Source organism: Spodoptera frugiperda, chromosome 7 (assembly GCF_023101765.2).
Source record: "Spodoptera frugiperda isolate SF20-4 chromosome 7, AGI-APGP_CSIRO_Sfru_2.0, whole genome shotgun sequence".
Taxonomy (NCBI): Eukaryota; Metazoa; Arthropoda; class Insecta; order Lepidoptera; family Noctuidae; genus Spodoptera; species Spodoptera frugiperda.
Window position 1 is genome coordinate 3,863,464 of NC_064218.1, and position 16,955 is coordinate 3,880,418.

At 33.8% G+C, this 16,955-nt stretch overlaps 2 protein-coding genes across 6 annotated transcripts in view; one reads left to right on the forward strand and one right to left on the reverse strand.

The window, feature by feature from the left end:
- Positions 1 to 16,955, forward strand: part of LOC118266055 (sorting nexin-2) — a 482,399-nt gene that overhangs the window by 250,277 nt on the left and 215,167 nt on the right. The gene's annotated exons all lie outside the window — the stretch shown is intronic.
- Positions 1 to 16,955, reverse strand: part of LOC118265840 (high affinity cAMP-specific and IBMX-insensitive 3',5'-cyclic phosphodiesterase 8) — a 232,215-nt gene that overhangs the window by 119,010 nt on the left and 96,250 nt on the right. Inside the window, exon 1 of one of the 5 annotated variants that reach the window (XM_050695008.1) lies at positions 2,976 to 3,104. The exons of the other annotated variants lie outside the window; for them this stretch is intronic. Within the exon in view, the coding sequence (XP_050550965.1) occupies positions 2,976 to 3,003 (28 nt within the window). The 5' untranslated portion in view covers positions 3,004 to 3,104. Of the gene's footprint in view, positions 1 to 2,975; positions 3,105 to 16,955 lie in introns of those variants that run through there. 5 annotated transcript variants of the gene reach the window in all.

Genomic DNA, 16,955 nt, shown 5'->3' on the forward strand with positions numbered 1-16,955 from the left:
AATGACCCTTATCTTGAAACCGGGAAAAGATTTGATTAATGCCTGCTAGGGATAATTTGGAAAATATAAAAGGAATAGGCAAAAAAATATTCTGTATTCTGGTTGCTTTAACAGTTTTTACCGCCATACCTACTTAAAATCATCATAACTTAATGATAACTTTACTTAACCCAATCCTTAGCAATTGTTTTCGATACAAATCGTTGCTAAGAAATAGTTTAAAAGTAACTCTGAGTACGACGTTTTCTTACGTTATAAAAGCCGTATCTAAACTAAATGTACATTCTAAATCGATCAATATATTGTAAGATGATAGCACTATGTTATGTGTATACAAGATTTTCTCAGTATCGTATTTAAATGCATTTTATGTTCTAGACGAAGTCATATTTCAATATCAGATTGAGACGTAGGTAGGGCTGTCTCAGATTGGAGCCAAAATAATGAAGGTTATGTATAATTTATTGACTTACATACATATTTAATAATATATAATAATTCTAAAATAATGTTCAGAATTATTTATCAAGGATTAGATTAGAACTAAGACTGAGTAATCACACAAGTATGAATACAAAACCATTGAGTTTTTCAGCATTTAAATTGCATTACATATTATGATATTCTTTTTAAATCCTACTTAATTTTACCCTTCTTATACATAATAGGAAAATATGATTTACCCCCTTGTGATATTCTGTGAACAATGCCAATTTTCTTGTACTTTTGTTTTTTTTTTCCTTATTACAAAGGTAACAGTACCTTACTGACAGTATTTTGCTATTATGGATGGTGCAATAAATGTAGCAGAGATTTAAATAGTTTAGGTATTACTAGATTATATCTTCTAGATTGAATTATAAAAGGAGTTTTGCTTAAGGCGTTTGGTTTTTTGTATATAAATTATATAATGAACGATTAAAAAATCGTTCTGTCATTAATTTCATTCTATATTACAATTTGCTGTTTGTCAACCCTAGATAAAACTTCTACTCTCCATGCTTGAGGATTTATCGGCGAAACCACAAAGAATAACAAACAGTATAGAGCACCTTGTTCCACAGTCTTGGTTCAAAGTGAAGTGTAAGTAATTCGATTTTATACACAAATTTCTCGGAGTTGGTATATTCCCGGGCCACGAGTTCACTCCGTGCTGGCGTTTAATCAGAGGGAAATATTACGTGGTGGTGGTGGTATGGAATTTTTTTTGCTATGATTGTTGCAATTCATAATATTTTGGGTTGTGTTTATCAAAATATAGAGGAAAGTGAAACTAAATTACTTACATGAAAAAAATGAAAAAGAAATGCGTTTGTTGAGGTTATGTTCCCAAAAACATATATATTGCACAGTTGGTTCGATGGCTAGGAAACAGGCTGCCTTGCAATGTAGAGCGGCTTTGATTCCCGCACGTAGCAACTCTTTGTGTGATCCATAAATAGCTGTATTGGGTCTAGGTGTCATTTGTATGTTTGTAAATGCACCTACAACATAGGAGAAAATCTGAGTTTGGAGGAAAGTAAAAATAAAATACATTGAAAAATATTGTATTTCTTTTTTTTTTCTTTGTTGTAAATTTTCAACATTTTAACTGTATAATGTATTGGCTTAAGCTGTAAAATTATGCATGTTTTTCTAAATAAATAAATAAATAAATAATTGAAATAACCCAATATTATTCTTATTAATATCATAAACGGCTTAATAAACATAAGATTTCTTAATAACTCTCGTTTCAAAGTCCATAAAATAGTAATGATTTTATTTACACAAGTTATATCAAAACGTCTGCGCAGTCGGACAATTTGGCGGTAAAATTTTGAGGTTAAGTACGATAGATAAAAAACTGTAGTAATCGTGACATTTTTGCGCGGCTAAGTAATAAGTAGCTTAATTGATAAGATAATGGGTTAATTTAATTAAAAAAATAAGTAACTGATTCCACAATAACATTTTTTTTTATTTAATATATTTCATAGTTATAACATATTATTACTGTATTAAAATTGTAGACCATACTTTACACTACGGATGCATTAAACTGATTTGATTTGATATAAATATAATATTCTTCAATTCGCATAGCAACTAAAGCAATCTAAAAGGCCTCTTCTACTAAGTAGGTAGGCTTTATCAACGATTATAACCACGACAATGATATGAGCTAAAACCTCTCATTACGCTTAAACCACGTCAGCCCATCATTCTTCAGTGTAAAACCACATTAAATGAATATTTCTACAACCTCGTTTGTAGGGCAACTGTTAAAGGCATTTACGATTCGGTTTACTTCACTTCGGGGTTGTAAATCTACGAAATAGTGTCCCTACATTCGTCATAAAAGTATGGAATATATTAGGGTAATTAAACTGAGTATATTTGCAGTAAACTCTGTCACAAATGTAGGGCGGCAATGCAAAGGAGTTTTATTACCGAGTTCCAACCTCCTTGTAGTGAAACAAGGATGAATGTGTAGTTTCCTTCGCTTTACGACTTGAAATGCGCGGGAAACTATGAACGTCAACGTCACGTTTGACAGTTAGCTGCGTAAATTTTATGTTATTTTAATTAAGACAAAATAACAGAAAGTTTAATTAAGTTTTAAGTTGTAAAATGTCTTACAATGTAACATAATGATACCTGTTGCCAAGTTTATTTAGCGTACTCAAGAATTTATTTTAGTTTTATTCTTAATTCTCTGTGAATTCTAAATAAAATCACATTGTTTTTAATACTCGTGGCACATGAAATAACAATAGCAATATAAACATTTCCATTTCAACTAGAATTAGAAATAATAAAAAACAAACTAATAATACTCTCGTTCAGTACGCAACAAACAATGGTTCGTCTAAAAACATTTCTGTTTTCGCCCTCATTATACTGCGAAAAAGAAACAGAAAATCCCTCTTACAGCCCACGTATTATAGGACAAATGTTGCTAATAATAACATACGACAGTACAAGCCACTTACCCTTGCGAATCTTGTTATGCCTGTACATGATGGCCTCACGACGTCACGATTTCATTTCTCACAATGAAGTAAAAAAACCCACCACGATTGTCTCGCTACAATACAAAAACTAACAAAAAATATCTCCTTAGTGTTCTTGGGTTTGTTATCATGCGATCTGACGTACAACTGTTGATAACGTGATACGAACACGTCGTCTTTCTCGCAGTCTCGCTGCATTTGTTGTCAATGATTGTTGGCAGTTGACAAACTTGTGACGTCACGCAAGGGCTTACCGCGAACGTCATATGACATAATTATAGCAGACATTTGTAAATTCCTTTTTTTTAAATTTAAAATTGTTTGCGTTCTTTTTTCCATTTACCGTTATTTTTCATTCAAATAGAAATGAATGAGTTATATCTGTCTATTGCAGTGTACCTGTTTGTTAGGTTCTAAGAATAGGTTTCGGCCCAAATAGCTGGATAAACATGTTTATTTTTGGATTTTATTGCACGTATCCAATCACATGTTGCTATATGAGCGTAGACAGGACAATAAACTCATTATGACTGGATTTTGTCCTATAGCCTGTATAAATGTCAGCAGAAATGACGTAGGAGGCTTGTCTTGGAGTATTTTACGGATTATTATCAAAGATTGTTTTCATGATTTCGTATCATGAAATCGTAAAACGTACCTGGCGCGTCAATAATAACTTTGTTTGACTTTGAATAAGTATTTTAATAAGGAAAAATCTTCACATTTCATGAACAATGTAAAAGTAAAATTAGTTTAAGTTATGCAGACCGTCATCGTCATGATCGCCACAGATAAAAAACTCTAGTTTTCTACAATCATCTTGTACAATTTTACTAGCAATGATATTGTCTACGGTGCTTATCTCAAAGGTATTATAGTAATTAATGTTATTATTTTGATTGGCTTTGTGTAACTGTAATTAAGTGAACAATTATTAATCGTTGCTAATGCACAAATTGCCTTTTTATTGTAATTTTAATGACAATAGAATCTGTCATTGGATAATTTCTCATTTGTCACTGGTTTTGTATTTTTAATTGTTGTCCTACAAAGAAAATTTCATAAACTGCGTTGTAGAATAAAATATTATGTAAAAGTGTGGGAGAGCCATGCAACGGAACGAATGGGCCGGCCACGCACTTGTAACGCCTCTGATGTTTCGGGTGTCCATGGGTGGCGGCGAGTACTTACAATCAGGTGATATGTCAGCTCGTTTACTGTGTTATCTCATAAAAAAATATGTAGGTAAATTTAAACCGCCTGTATTTTTGCAGCGGATATCTTATGGGCTACCGTTCAGGTTTTTCAGAGAACATTGTTTCCCGATCTTTGACATATACGTAGTCCATCAATCGGTTCTGATATCACCCGCAGAAAGAGTAGGGCTTGTGTTTTCACCATACAACTTCTAAAAGACAACATAATAATGGCCAACGTTCAAGAAAAACAATGGAAAGTTTACGGCAAAAACTAGCTAGTTTCAGGTCGCTAGCATAAATTATAGATAGATAGGTAGATATTTATCAGAACACATATTGGGTACAAATCCTATTTGCGTCTAGTCACAATAAAAATAGATTGGTATTAATATATGGCGTATTCCTTATCATTGTGTTAGCGTTATCAGTTAGACAAGAAAAATAGAGCAATGTGTTGCGTAGGTGGTCGATATTGTTGCTATGGTTCTTTGTTGTGAATGGTATTTTTCTAAAAATATATCCAAATATTTGCAAACACTATCACACTTATATTACAAATCACACTATATCACATACATACGTACACAACGCCGTATATTGAATATCATTTCTGATGTCGTGCCATTATTTATTAGAGACCCCTTTGCTCAGTATTTGCTCTAGCGGCTATTCAACCAACGATAAGTAACAAGATGGTCTGAAATACCTAGTTATATCTATAAAACCATACACATATGAATATATAGTATGCCTATGGCAATATCTCTAAGATTTATATCGACCGTATATTAACGTACGGACACATGCACCATCCGTTTCACATTATAAAAGTACTACATTACCCACACACATAATAAATGTAATTACACGCAGAACGCAAAGGAAACTCATTTTACTACAAATTCCCAATTTATTGGGTTAAAGCTGCACATGAAGATACCCCAATTTTCCGAATTTCGTTATGCAATTTTCAACCTTATCTCTTAATAGAAAGGGTTGAAAATCTGTTGAAGAATTTAGGGTGAGTTTGATGTGCTGGCTGGCTGGTACAATAATTTTGATAGCATAATAAAATTGGTGTATAAAATTTTTAAAATGGCTGACGGAAACAGTTCATTGCGCGGTAAATTAAAAAGGTATTCATAAAAGTCATAGAACATAAATTACGATTATTTTTGTTACAGTTTATGTTTTTTTGACTGATGTCTGGCTATAGGCTCGCTCATTAAAAGCACAACCTGCTTAACTAATGATGTATCTGGCTTCTGATGTTGAGGCAAATAGAATTAATTTCGGAAAGATAATATATACTACAGTACTTTTAAAATAAGATAGCGAAATAACTAAAAATAACGGTTTACAAGGTTTTTATACATCAATGGTTTACTTACATTAATATAATATATTGAGAAAAGTTCTACTAGTTTCGAGTCACCTGTAGACTACGCGACGTAAACGCGTTTGCACATGCTGCTCATGATGTAGACTCCCTCTGTGACTCGTAATTAGTTGAGGTTCTCTTAATATATTTATTTAAGTAAACCGTTATTTTTGGTTAATTTTGTGTGTCTCAAGATAGTTATTATAAAAATGAGTTGTTGTTTAGAGTCTGGGTATCATTTGTATGAGAACTTGTGTATCTGTAAACGTACCCAGGACAGAACTCCTAGAATGGGGCAATGGTTTTTAGAAAAAAAAACTAAATCCACAGATTATTTCTACTAACCTGTACTAAAAATATACCAAGAAAGTAACATTGTTATATAATAATTCATGTATTTCGTTACATAACTCCTTCATAGACGTATCTATTGTAAACAAAATTACACCATACGTCTATTAAGCGCAGTGTTTAATCTTGTTTGCAATTTAAACGTTCCAAATAAATTAGTCTGCATGCTTTAACTAGCTTGTTAAATAACAAACCAAAAATATTTTGATTAAACTATAAATAGAGTAAATAGCCATCGTTATCGAGTTAGTAAAGTAAAACGAAATGTAAAGTACAGTTAGCTGTTAAAGATATCTTTATATCTATCTTAAAATATTTAGCCTAACTATGCTTTTAATCTTAATGGTTTCTGATTGACGAAAACTGGAAAAATTAATTAAAATATACACAAAATTGGTTACTGTATCTATTTTTTCTTCGAAGTGATAAATTTGCTGAAGTGCGCAACTACTGGTCATCAGTTATTGTTGATGTTATATGTAATCTAATCTAAAGTATGGTCACAGCTTGAAATTATATTAATTCTATTAATACATTGCTGTAAGTAGTGGCCATTAAGTCTGTGTTTTTCATAAATCACAAAGTCCCATGGAATTTAGTATTATCTACATAATTATAACGATGCTATTTTTAAGCATTTCTTTACTCTCGATTCCATTATCTGATCGCGAGTGTCAGCCCCATTATATACAGTCAATGTCCACAGGACGTTAAATCTCTCAAATCTATAAATATTACTTCAACACTAGATATATAGGTAATTATATTAACTAACTGTCCAAACAAACACATACACAACAGTTACAAATGACTATTTAGACCAGAATTATTTTAGTAGGAGGTGAATGGGTGCGTGGCGGTGCGCCAACGGCTACGTTTCGAGTGTAAGTGCACGAAGACAAACAAACAGACAAGCTAATAATCTGCGGATTTGTAAATGGTTTACACATGTCAGTTAGATGTTGCTCCTGTTAATGCTGTTTTGTAGATGTTGGCTGTGTTTATGCTGTGTTGGTGTCGATTAGTGCAATTAGGTGTAGTTGGGTTTATTAGTATTGGTTAATTGAAGCTAAATATAGCTATTGTGATTTGATTGTTGTCTGTAGTGTGCTAGTATGAGTCTGATAGACTCTTCTTAAGAAGTATCTTCTTAACCAGTTGATTTGTTACGTCCACAGAATTTTACTTTTCTGTGAGTCAATAGATCTTATTGAACTTTTGGCACAGAGGCACGCTTTGCTTCATTGAAAATTGAAAGTAAAGTAATTTCTAGTAACCATTATAAAATAAACAAGCTCTTAATTTAAACACGAAGCCAAAACGAACTGGAATAACGTTCAAGAATGAGGGAACATCTTATTAAGCCATTTAAACGGAATTTTTATTTCACTACCATAATTTCCCTCGTCTTTCATTCACCTCAAATCATCCACAAAACTGCATAAAGAAAACGGCACCGTCCATTGCATTCACCATAATTATGTGCAAGCAATTTGAATAACTTCAAGCAGCTTGAATACACGTCCACAGGAAAGATGTCTACAGGATTTAATATTCAAATCAGGGCTACCATCACAACAGCACAGATTGGACTTCAATGACTAGCATTTGCATTACAAATGGCACCACGAAGCCTTCCTGTATTTATTTTCTAGGTATAAAAATACATAGTTAATAGATGTGTCTTGTTGGAAATAAAATGCTATTTTTCGGTTTAAGATAAAAAGTTATAATATTATATGGTGATTGTGAGAAATTCGTTGAAATTGTAAATATTTATGCAATTTTAACTCTTATTATAAAGGTTCAAAACTTAGCATCTCATCCTGATATATGCCTAGAACAAAAAACCATATTAACTGTTTAAAATTATTATCTTAATTAATTCAGAAGTGCCTATTTGGTCTAAATATAAATGATTTTGACTCTGACCCCCAAAATCAATGTAACAGTTGACTCTAAACATAGAAACTATGTTTATATTTCATCCCTCTTTCACTTACACATAATCCGTACCGTACTATGCAAAAAGTTTGTATGGAGTAGTTTCGGTAAATTGAATAGGGCCTGTACTCGATACCTCCATACCTCTTGAAGTATGTTTGCGATCCCAACCGTGACAAAATTCAATGGATTTTCCTGTATATAAGGTGTTCTAAAATTATCTGCCACGACTTTAAGGGCTTTAATGGGAGGTAGTGTTGTGTTTGAAGATTACAATAGTGAAGAAATTTCGTACCCCGGACCAGTTAATTCAATTTGAGAACATAAAGAAGTTAAATACACATTGACTCTACTCTGCACAACGTGGTTCACAAATACGCACGATTGATAGCAATTGTTTTCATTGACCAAGAAACAGAGACAGTGAAAGAGATAATTTTTAAATACTCATACGATTTTTTTGTAAGAAAAACGCAATACTCATAGTAATTAATAATTTATTGTAATTTTCAAACACAACACTACCTCCCATGAAAGCCGTGGCAGATACCTTTAAAGCTCTTTGGGCTAAATCAGTACGCCAAAACCAGTTTATTTGAAAGTCATTAAGGTCTATTTTGCTAAAGCATTGTATAATTAATAAGAACATATTTCAGTGTATTACATTCAATTCAGCAATGTAATATTAATTATTATAATGTAGATGAAAGGCCGCAACGTTTATTTATGTTATATAGAAACCTAAAACATGATTATAAATAATTACTTGGTCAAAATGACACCGTAATTATTGAAACAACAACATTAGTCAAGAATATTTTGGTATTTATTTAAGTAAATGTAGGTTACAAAATATCTTAAAAATCTTAAATTTTAATATACATTCTAACAGTACGTTTTAGTGATATGATTATTGTGTCTATAGAAACAATTAATTAGGAAACTGCAGTGTTAAGGCTAATTATTGACCACAGTGCCATATAAAAAGTTTAAAACCGCTAAAGCTCATATTAAACTACCAGCACTTAGCTACATTAGAACTAACACACACGATCATTTACAAACAGCCTGTATATCAGATAAACTTCATTCATAAGGTAAAATATTCCTCCAGCCAACTTCGCATGCAAATGCAATTTTTGAAGCTGGCAACATTTCAAATTTACTCAGCGCCGCCCGTAAGTGAATGTTGTGGAGGCTGGCAACACAGTATACGATACTTTCAGACGGAAAGTCGGTGAATTTTTAAAAGTTTAAAAGGTTGAAGTTTGGTTTTTAGAGTTTGTTTTCAAACTGCTTAAAAACTACGTAGTTTTGGAGCAGTTTAAAGTGTTACCTCGATAGTTTAGTAGTTGCAAATGCGACTGATTGTAATATGGAGAGATTTTTTTATGGGGATAAGCCGTTAACGTTTCGACCGATCACCTGATTGTATAAGGAATCCCACCATCCATGGATCCCGAAACTCCAAAGACGTTACAAGTGCGTTGCCGGCCTTTTGGGGGTTATGAATTTGAGGATCGGGGAGATTAGGGAGGAGGTAATTTGCCCTCCAGTAACCTCACTCACACGACGAAACACTCCGTCGAGCCGACCTGAAGCATACCTCTCCCAATTAAAATTTAGATGCATCGATTTCTTTTTTGTTTGTTTGTTAATTACCAGTAGAAGATTTTACTTTTCTGTACTACTGATAATTTAAAGAACTCAATAGTGCTAAGATGAAATTTGAGATCTCTAAATAGGATACCTAATAGAGGCTTCAATCAAATATCAAAGGCTTCTCCAATTTTACAAAAAATACCACCCAAGCCCAGTACTTTTTTAAATTTAAAAATCAGATCGAAATAAAAAACAAGGTTATTGAAATACGTAGGTTTATTAAATTAAATGTTAACCAATGAAATTCGTAGAAGAGTTAATTTTCACAATATATTATTATAAAATGAAATACGAAACGGTTTCAGTTACAATCGCGTGATACATGTTTTTGTTTAACAATAAAAGGTATTGAAATTTGAAACTTTATTCAATGAAACACTGGAACCTAAATAATAACAATAGGAAATGATATGGTGTGATTTGAATGGCGTGATTTTTTCAACGACAGCCATTGGACAGTTGGCTAATTAGCAAGGTGGACAGTTTTGTGTCTTGTATTACTTTATGACAAAGAAACATGCCTTGGTTAAGTTATCGGATCACAGACCGGTGGTTGAACCAATGTTCCGCTGCTAAGATGTGGTGGATGCTAAATAATTTGAGAGGAACTCAAACAGGGGTCAATCTTCAAATTCAAAATGCTAGAATATCGTTATCTCACATAATTACCCTTAAATATCTGTGTCTATCAGTTTTGGAGATTGACCCACAGGTATGAATGAATGATAAATTTCACTTTGGATCGTTGATAATACGACAAGCAATTTGGTTACACTACGAATCAGCTCTTTCAAACTCTATGTATAAATATGAGAACCACGACATAACATAGAAAATATTATGAGCAAAATGCGTTTTTGAATTAAATATCGAGTATTAAACAGTATAAAGTATACATAACACAATATGCCTATTGTTTAAAGATTAGCGCGCCCATATTGATGCAACTAATTAGTGTCTATCCCTGGTTTGCTATCAATGCGCCGTGACGCACCTTTTGTCAACAACATTCTGTCTAGTCCAGGGTTGTCACAGCTATAGAAATATCAACCAGACTTTTTCTTCTTTTTATGATACGATGATGGGACAAACGAGCAGACGGATCATCAGATGCTAAGTCAGCGCTACCCATGGACACTAGCAACACCTGAGGAGTTACCAGTGGAGTCGAGTGGAGATATTGTATTCTTTTGTTTTTTTTTAAACGTTGCCCCACATTAAGATTTTCTCCTGTGTCGTGGGTGCGTTTACAAACATTGAGTAATACCACGGTCTCACAGAAAACCGACGTGAAACAACGCTTGCGTTGTGTTTCGTTGTGTGAGTGAGGTTACCGGAGGCCCAATTCCCCCCTCCCCAATCTTCCCCAGACCCGAAGCAAGAAATTTTGGATTACACAAAGAGTTACTCCGTGCGGGAATCAAACCCGTTGCACAGTAGCCGGTTGCCCAGCCACCGCACCAACCGGACAGTCATTCAGTCATGCAGTCATTAGATATAAAATAAAAATAACTGAGAGTCTTACCAAATAATACACAACATAGGATTCCAAATTAATTTCTAAACACACAAATGTGAATCGTGAAAAATTGTCTGTTAATCAGTTTCAAGAGAATGTGATAAAAGGTTTTAGATAACGTACTTACTTATTATGTGTAATTATATAAATGTCTATCATCACATTCCTATTGTGTTGTTTTCCGTTGCTATGCCATTTGTCATACTACAGTCTACTGTCAAACTCGTGACAGACTACAGCATTTTTTCTAAAACTTTGCCCCATACTAGGATTTCTTCCGGCATCGTGGGTGCGTTTCCAAACATATTTGTGAAGATATTAATATAAACTAGCTTCCGCCAGCGGTTTCGCTCGCGTTGCCGTGGGATATAAAGTATCCTATCATCCAAGTTCAGCTCACACCTTGTCTGTATACCAAATTTCGTAAAAAGCCGTTTAGTAGTTCAGCGTGATTGATCGAATAAAATTAATGCCAGATAGGTCGCTTCCAACCGGCCTATTTGAAAGTTATTATGGAGGCCTATGATCAGCAGTGGACATGTCCTCGCCTGGCTGATATGATGATGAAGGACAAACAAACAAACTTTCACATTTATAATATTAGTATGATCAATACAGAATACAGCGAAGACAACCCTAGTCGCGGAGTTAGAGTGACATTTGGCCCGTGTCCATGATGGCGCCTACGTAACACCTCTATTTCGATCTGACATTCCGACATCCCGGATATTTTATTGTACTAATTATCTCTTGCTTTATATTTCCTCTCGTTTACATTAGTAGTTTCTTTTGAATTTCTTGAATGATTATACCTACGTGTTTACTCGTAGATAGGTTAGAGGCGTTGTAAACATTTTTCAAATTGATCACTAATTATAATGTCTGATTAAGATGCTTTTAACTTAAAACTAGTACATTTTCCATAGGCTATGGAAAATGTACTAGTTTTAAGTAGCCCAAGATATCCCGCAATACATAAAGAAGTCACATCTCCTTGCAATAAGGGCCATAATGGTATGCTCTTTTCTGAAAAGTTAACCAGGCAACTATGAAGACTAAACTTATTTCTTACAAACGTGTGAACCGTCACGTCAATAGAATGTGGCTATCCCGCACAACTAGCATAATTGTGAGCGAGAGATCTGTAAAACTGACTTATGGCAGTTCGCACGTTTGTATTGGCCCTAATAATATAATAATTAAATGACTGCCGCGGCGGCTGGACAAACAGCTGCCATGCAACGGGTAGCAGGCTCGATTCCCGCACGGAGCAATTCTTTGTGTGGTTCTCAAATTGTTATTTCGGGTGTCATGTGTCATGTTTGTAAACGCACCCACGACACAGGAGAAAATCTTAGTGTGGAGCAACGTTTTTTTTAAAAGAAGAAAAGAAAAGAATATCCCTGTTCCTTGATTATAACTATATGAAACCGTCTAGTCATATAACGGTAATGATTTTTAACGCGCTATCGAGGCTAGAGCAATGTATCATGTTCATTTATTAGGTACTTCAAACTTACTGTAGGGCCTCGATAAAGGGTCCGAAGTTCTATCAAAACTTTTGGGTCAAAGTGTGGAAGGCAATTTCTTAAGACAAGAGAGGTTATTGCCCTTTCATTTATGTTTTATTCAATGTCTTGTACTTTTTTGTTGATAGAATATTCTGGTATTTATAGAACTAATATTTTGTTGCTATGTTCAATAATCATGCATAGATTTTTAATATATAACAGACATAATATCGACCAAGTTAAAAGTTTCCTTAACCGACGAGCAGGCATGAAAAGACCGATGGCTGTTGATGAAGCGAAAAAAAGTATGCAAGAATTGTAGGAATTGGCGTACCATAGTTTCAGCCTTAAGCCAGAAGTATGGCATTACGAGCCATAAAGTGTACAATGTACACCCACTTTGTACACAATTTATGTTGTAAGTCCTATGTAATAAGGTAGTGAGCCTATCGAAAAACCAGTTGCACTTGCAACCACTCAGCAACGAGGCAGTCAAAAATGATTCAATAATTCTTCACACAATTTACAAACAGTATGAAAAAGTTAACAAAGAACGTTTACTTAACAAACGACCTCCCAAAATTCTTATTTTCCCTTAATCATTGTTATCAGTGTGCACACACAAAGTATTTATGTTTACCTGTCTGCATATTTGTCATGATCTCGAAAACTACTGAACTGATTTCAAAGAGATGTTATGAAGAGATAGATACAAAAAGAAAAATATAATTATTGATGTTTTTTGGTATTTGGTAATGTAAATAGTAGAACGAAATGGCCTGAATTCAGTATTAGAATCTCTTAATGTTTTTTTTAATACCATTGAAGAGGAAAGTAATTTACATAATCTAAGCTAGGTTATGGATATTTACAACACCAAAGATCTGATTTGTGCTACAAACAATATTGACAACAATATTAGTATATCTCTAAAATTAAAAAGACTTACGTCGTTCAACAAAAAAGTATGTGTCTGCACATTCTTGCTCATTCCTTCATGTGTATGCATACAAAACATAACATGATATAACAGACGTAATGAGATGTTATGTAAAAATTAATGTTTCAAATATTGCAGCGTGAAATTATTTACTCTGGTCGACCTTGATTTTAATGATTTCCTCAGCCATCTGGTCTTATTTACAAATTTCATTCGCATGGCCGCCTCAATGTAATAAATTAATGCAAAAACAAAGTACTATCGTCGACGGACGCCTTGCCACTCAAATGGCAATTAGTTGGCAGATTCGAGTCGACATCTGCCAGTCGCGGTTGAGTGGCAAAATGTGATGGCAATATTGGAAAGTTTATTTGGCAGAAGTTTATTTGTCATGGGTTGGCGGAAACTTGCTAGTGCCAGTGGTTGGCGGAATATTTCGACTTTACAACTAAGGGTGGGACGTGACTGTGGTTTCTTCGGTTTGTTCATGGAATATTGAAACTTTTGTTTACTTCGTAATGGTTCTCATGACACCTTTGTATTTAGTTTGTAACGATGTGTTATGATTAAAGTTTACTGTCTTTGTAGTTACATGGTATTTATTTCACAGTAGTTTTCATGAGTATAACTTCTACCTATAATAGATCTTATAGGCCGGTTGAAAAAAAACAACAAATGTTGCTATCTTCGAATTTTCCAGTTTTCTCGAATTACTTAAAAGTCAAAATCAAAGCATTTATTTCAATTAATCCTAAATTAGACACTTTTGAAACGTCAAATTGAATTGTCTGTCAGTCTGTCCGTCAGTGAAGTTAGGTGCTCGTTCCAAATTGTAGCTTCGAATGGAGAAGAAACAGCAAGAAACTCCAACTTTACTCTTTCCAAAATTATTAATTTCTAGTGTGAAATTGTGCTATTTATACGTTTGATTAATTTGCAAAAAAAAGGTGGCTTATACCATTTTCTTTTAATAATGTTATTTAATTACAAAAATACGTAGATAAGCAAAAGAAATAATCAATCAATTCTCCTTTGAACAGCATCACCATAATAGTACAAAGTCCAGCAACATCTCATTATGTAACGTTACCACCATGTGGTAGCTATTGTACACACACACATACACACATACATACACTGGGACGTTATCTAAGTACTACGGTAAACATATAGGTATTATTGATTTTTGTACATAATATTATATGTATGCTGATACAGGTAGGTGACTTTTACTGAAAATTCGCGGAGATGTATCTAGTGTTGGAGTATTTTTTTATTGTGAATGTTTTGTGGGAAGCTAATTATGAGATGATTTTTTAAATTTCAGTTTACTCGAGTAATAAATGTACTAATTAGTTAATAGGGTGAAATTCCCGAATAGTATGTTATGTTACCTCTAGGTACATACATGTATGTACAAGAGGGATAATGACGGGGTATAAAAATTAAAAATTTAGTCCTACGTATAAAACGTACCCAGAAGTGACTTCACGCGTTAATTCAAATCAATATATCTTTGTATTTGATTCCGTGAGAAAATAAAATAATCTACAAGACGGAGATTAAAATAAAATTTAGTTAAAACCCACCCACCAGGCTCTGCCAAGCATTCTAGTTTTCCATCAACTTGACTCAATGCTTGGCTTGGTTCAGCAAGCCAATAATCCAGCAGTGAACTGTTAAATGCTCTTGATCATGACCATGCCAAGATATGAGTGATAATTAATTTATACACTTCTGTCTACCCTTACCAAAAATAGAAGGTTAACTGTTACGTATAAGCAACAGGTTGAGCGACTGAACTAAACCTTGCTTGCATGTCAGTACTCACTAAGACACGTGTATCGGGTTCAAGGTTCGATTACCGCCCGTGTTCATTACCTTGACATTCTACTATGAGAGACATTTGATGGTTTGTAGTAACACGCGGGTGACATAGTTGCCTAGATAGGAACCAAAGTTAATGTCTAGTATTTATTTCAATTTAAAATTAGGTAAGTAAAGGAACGTTTGGAAGTTGAACAAGTAATACATAAGGAATATGTTTTATGTTAAACAGTTTAAATGTGTATGGTCATCAAGAATAAGATGGGTACTAAAAATCAGATTGATTTGTCGTCAGGAAAAGGGAGGAATTACAATTACTAAAGACCCAAACAAACAAACAAGTCAAGCTAAATAAAACCATTAAATATTATGTATATGAATGGCACCAATATCTGTCTGTCCGTCAGTGAAGCCTGGTTACTGTGGTTCTCGTTTCAAAATATAAATTTAAAATAACTGAATTTCTCCGAATTTGGATTAATCGAATTAGTTTTCAACAGAAAGCAGCTTATAACCATTTAAGTGCACGATTGGTGCGGTGGCTGGGCAACCGGCTGCCGTACAACGGATAGCGGGTTCGATTCCCGTACGGAGCAACTGTTTGTTGTTGTATTTGAAGTTTTAGTTCTTCTCTTGTATCTTGTAGTTCTGGGTGTCATGTGTATGTGAAATTGTATGTTTATAAACGCACCCACGTCAGAGGAGAAAATCATAGTGTGGAACAACGTTTAAAAAAATAGTGAATATCTCCGAATTTAGAATATTTGGATTAATTTCCAACAGAAAGCAGCTTACAGCTTTTAATTTAGATTAAATTAGAGTTCTAAATGGCATTAGAGCTAATAATCTAAATAGTATTCAAGTCCATCTCTCTGTGGCTAGGCCTAATTAGTTACTGGAAGGCTAACATAGCGGCTTTGGTAGTTCATTTCAAATTAATTTCAGTGGAATTCTTACTAAAATTGTAAATGTGATTTTGGTATGTTTTTTTTTGTATTAATGTATATGTGTATGTATGTATGTTTGTTAGCGCTTATCTCACGATTGGCCGAACCAATTTTGATGCGGATCAGAAAAGTGTTTGTGACACTTTTTTTTAAGTGGGGAAAATCATCTAATTTCTTCTTCCGCCTTGAACGAGGCAAAAGGGAGTGTCTCTTACTGACTAAAAACCACCCCCTTCCTAATCCTGCTTTTCGAACCGGAGGCTAGGTCTATCACTAAGTAGTCGGCAGCTTCGGATTTGTTACACTTAGGAGCAGGTTTTAGTATAATAGTCGATTTCAAAAAGAGGAGGTACAAGTTATTTTTTTCAAACGTAAGTTTACTGTACAATATTTTGATTTCATTGTACTTTAAATCGGTTTATACATAAGTAGACGTTAAATATAATTAAGTAGGTTGGTAACAGCGAGGACTTCCCGAGTAAAAAACTTCATAAAAAGTCCGAATACTTTTTTGGCAAAGCAAATAATTGTCGTCACCCGCGTCAATCAGCCATTAGACAAAGAGTAAATAATAAGTTTTTATAGTAGTAGTAGTAGTAGTCATAAGATTTTTAGCAAAAGTAAGATTGTGTCATGAAGTGGGGTTCCCACCAGCCAATTTTCAGGAAAACATGAGCT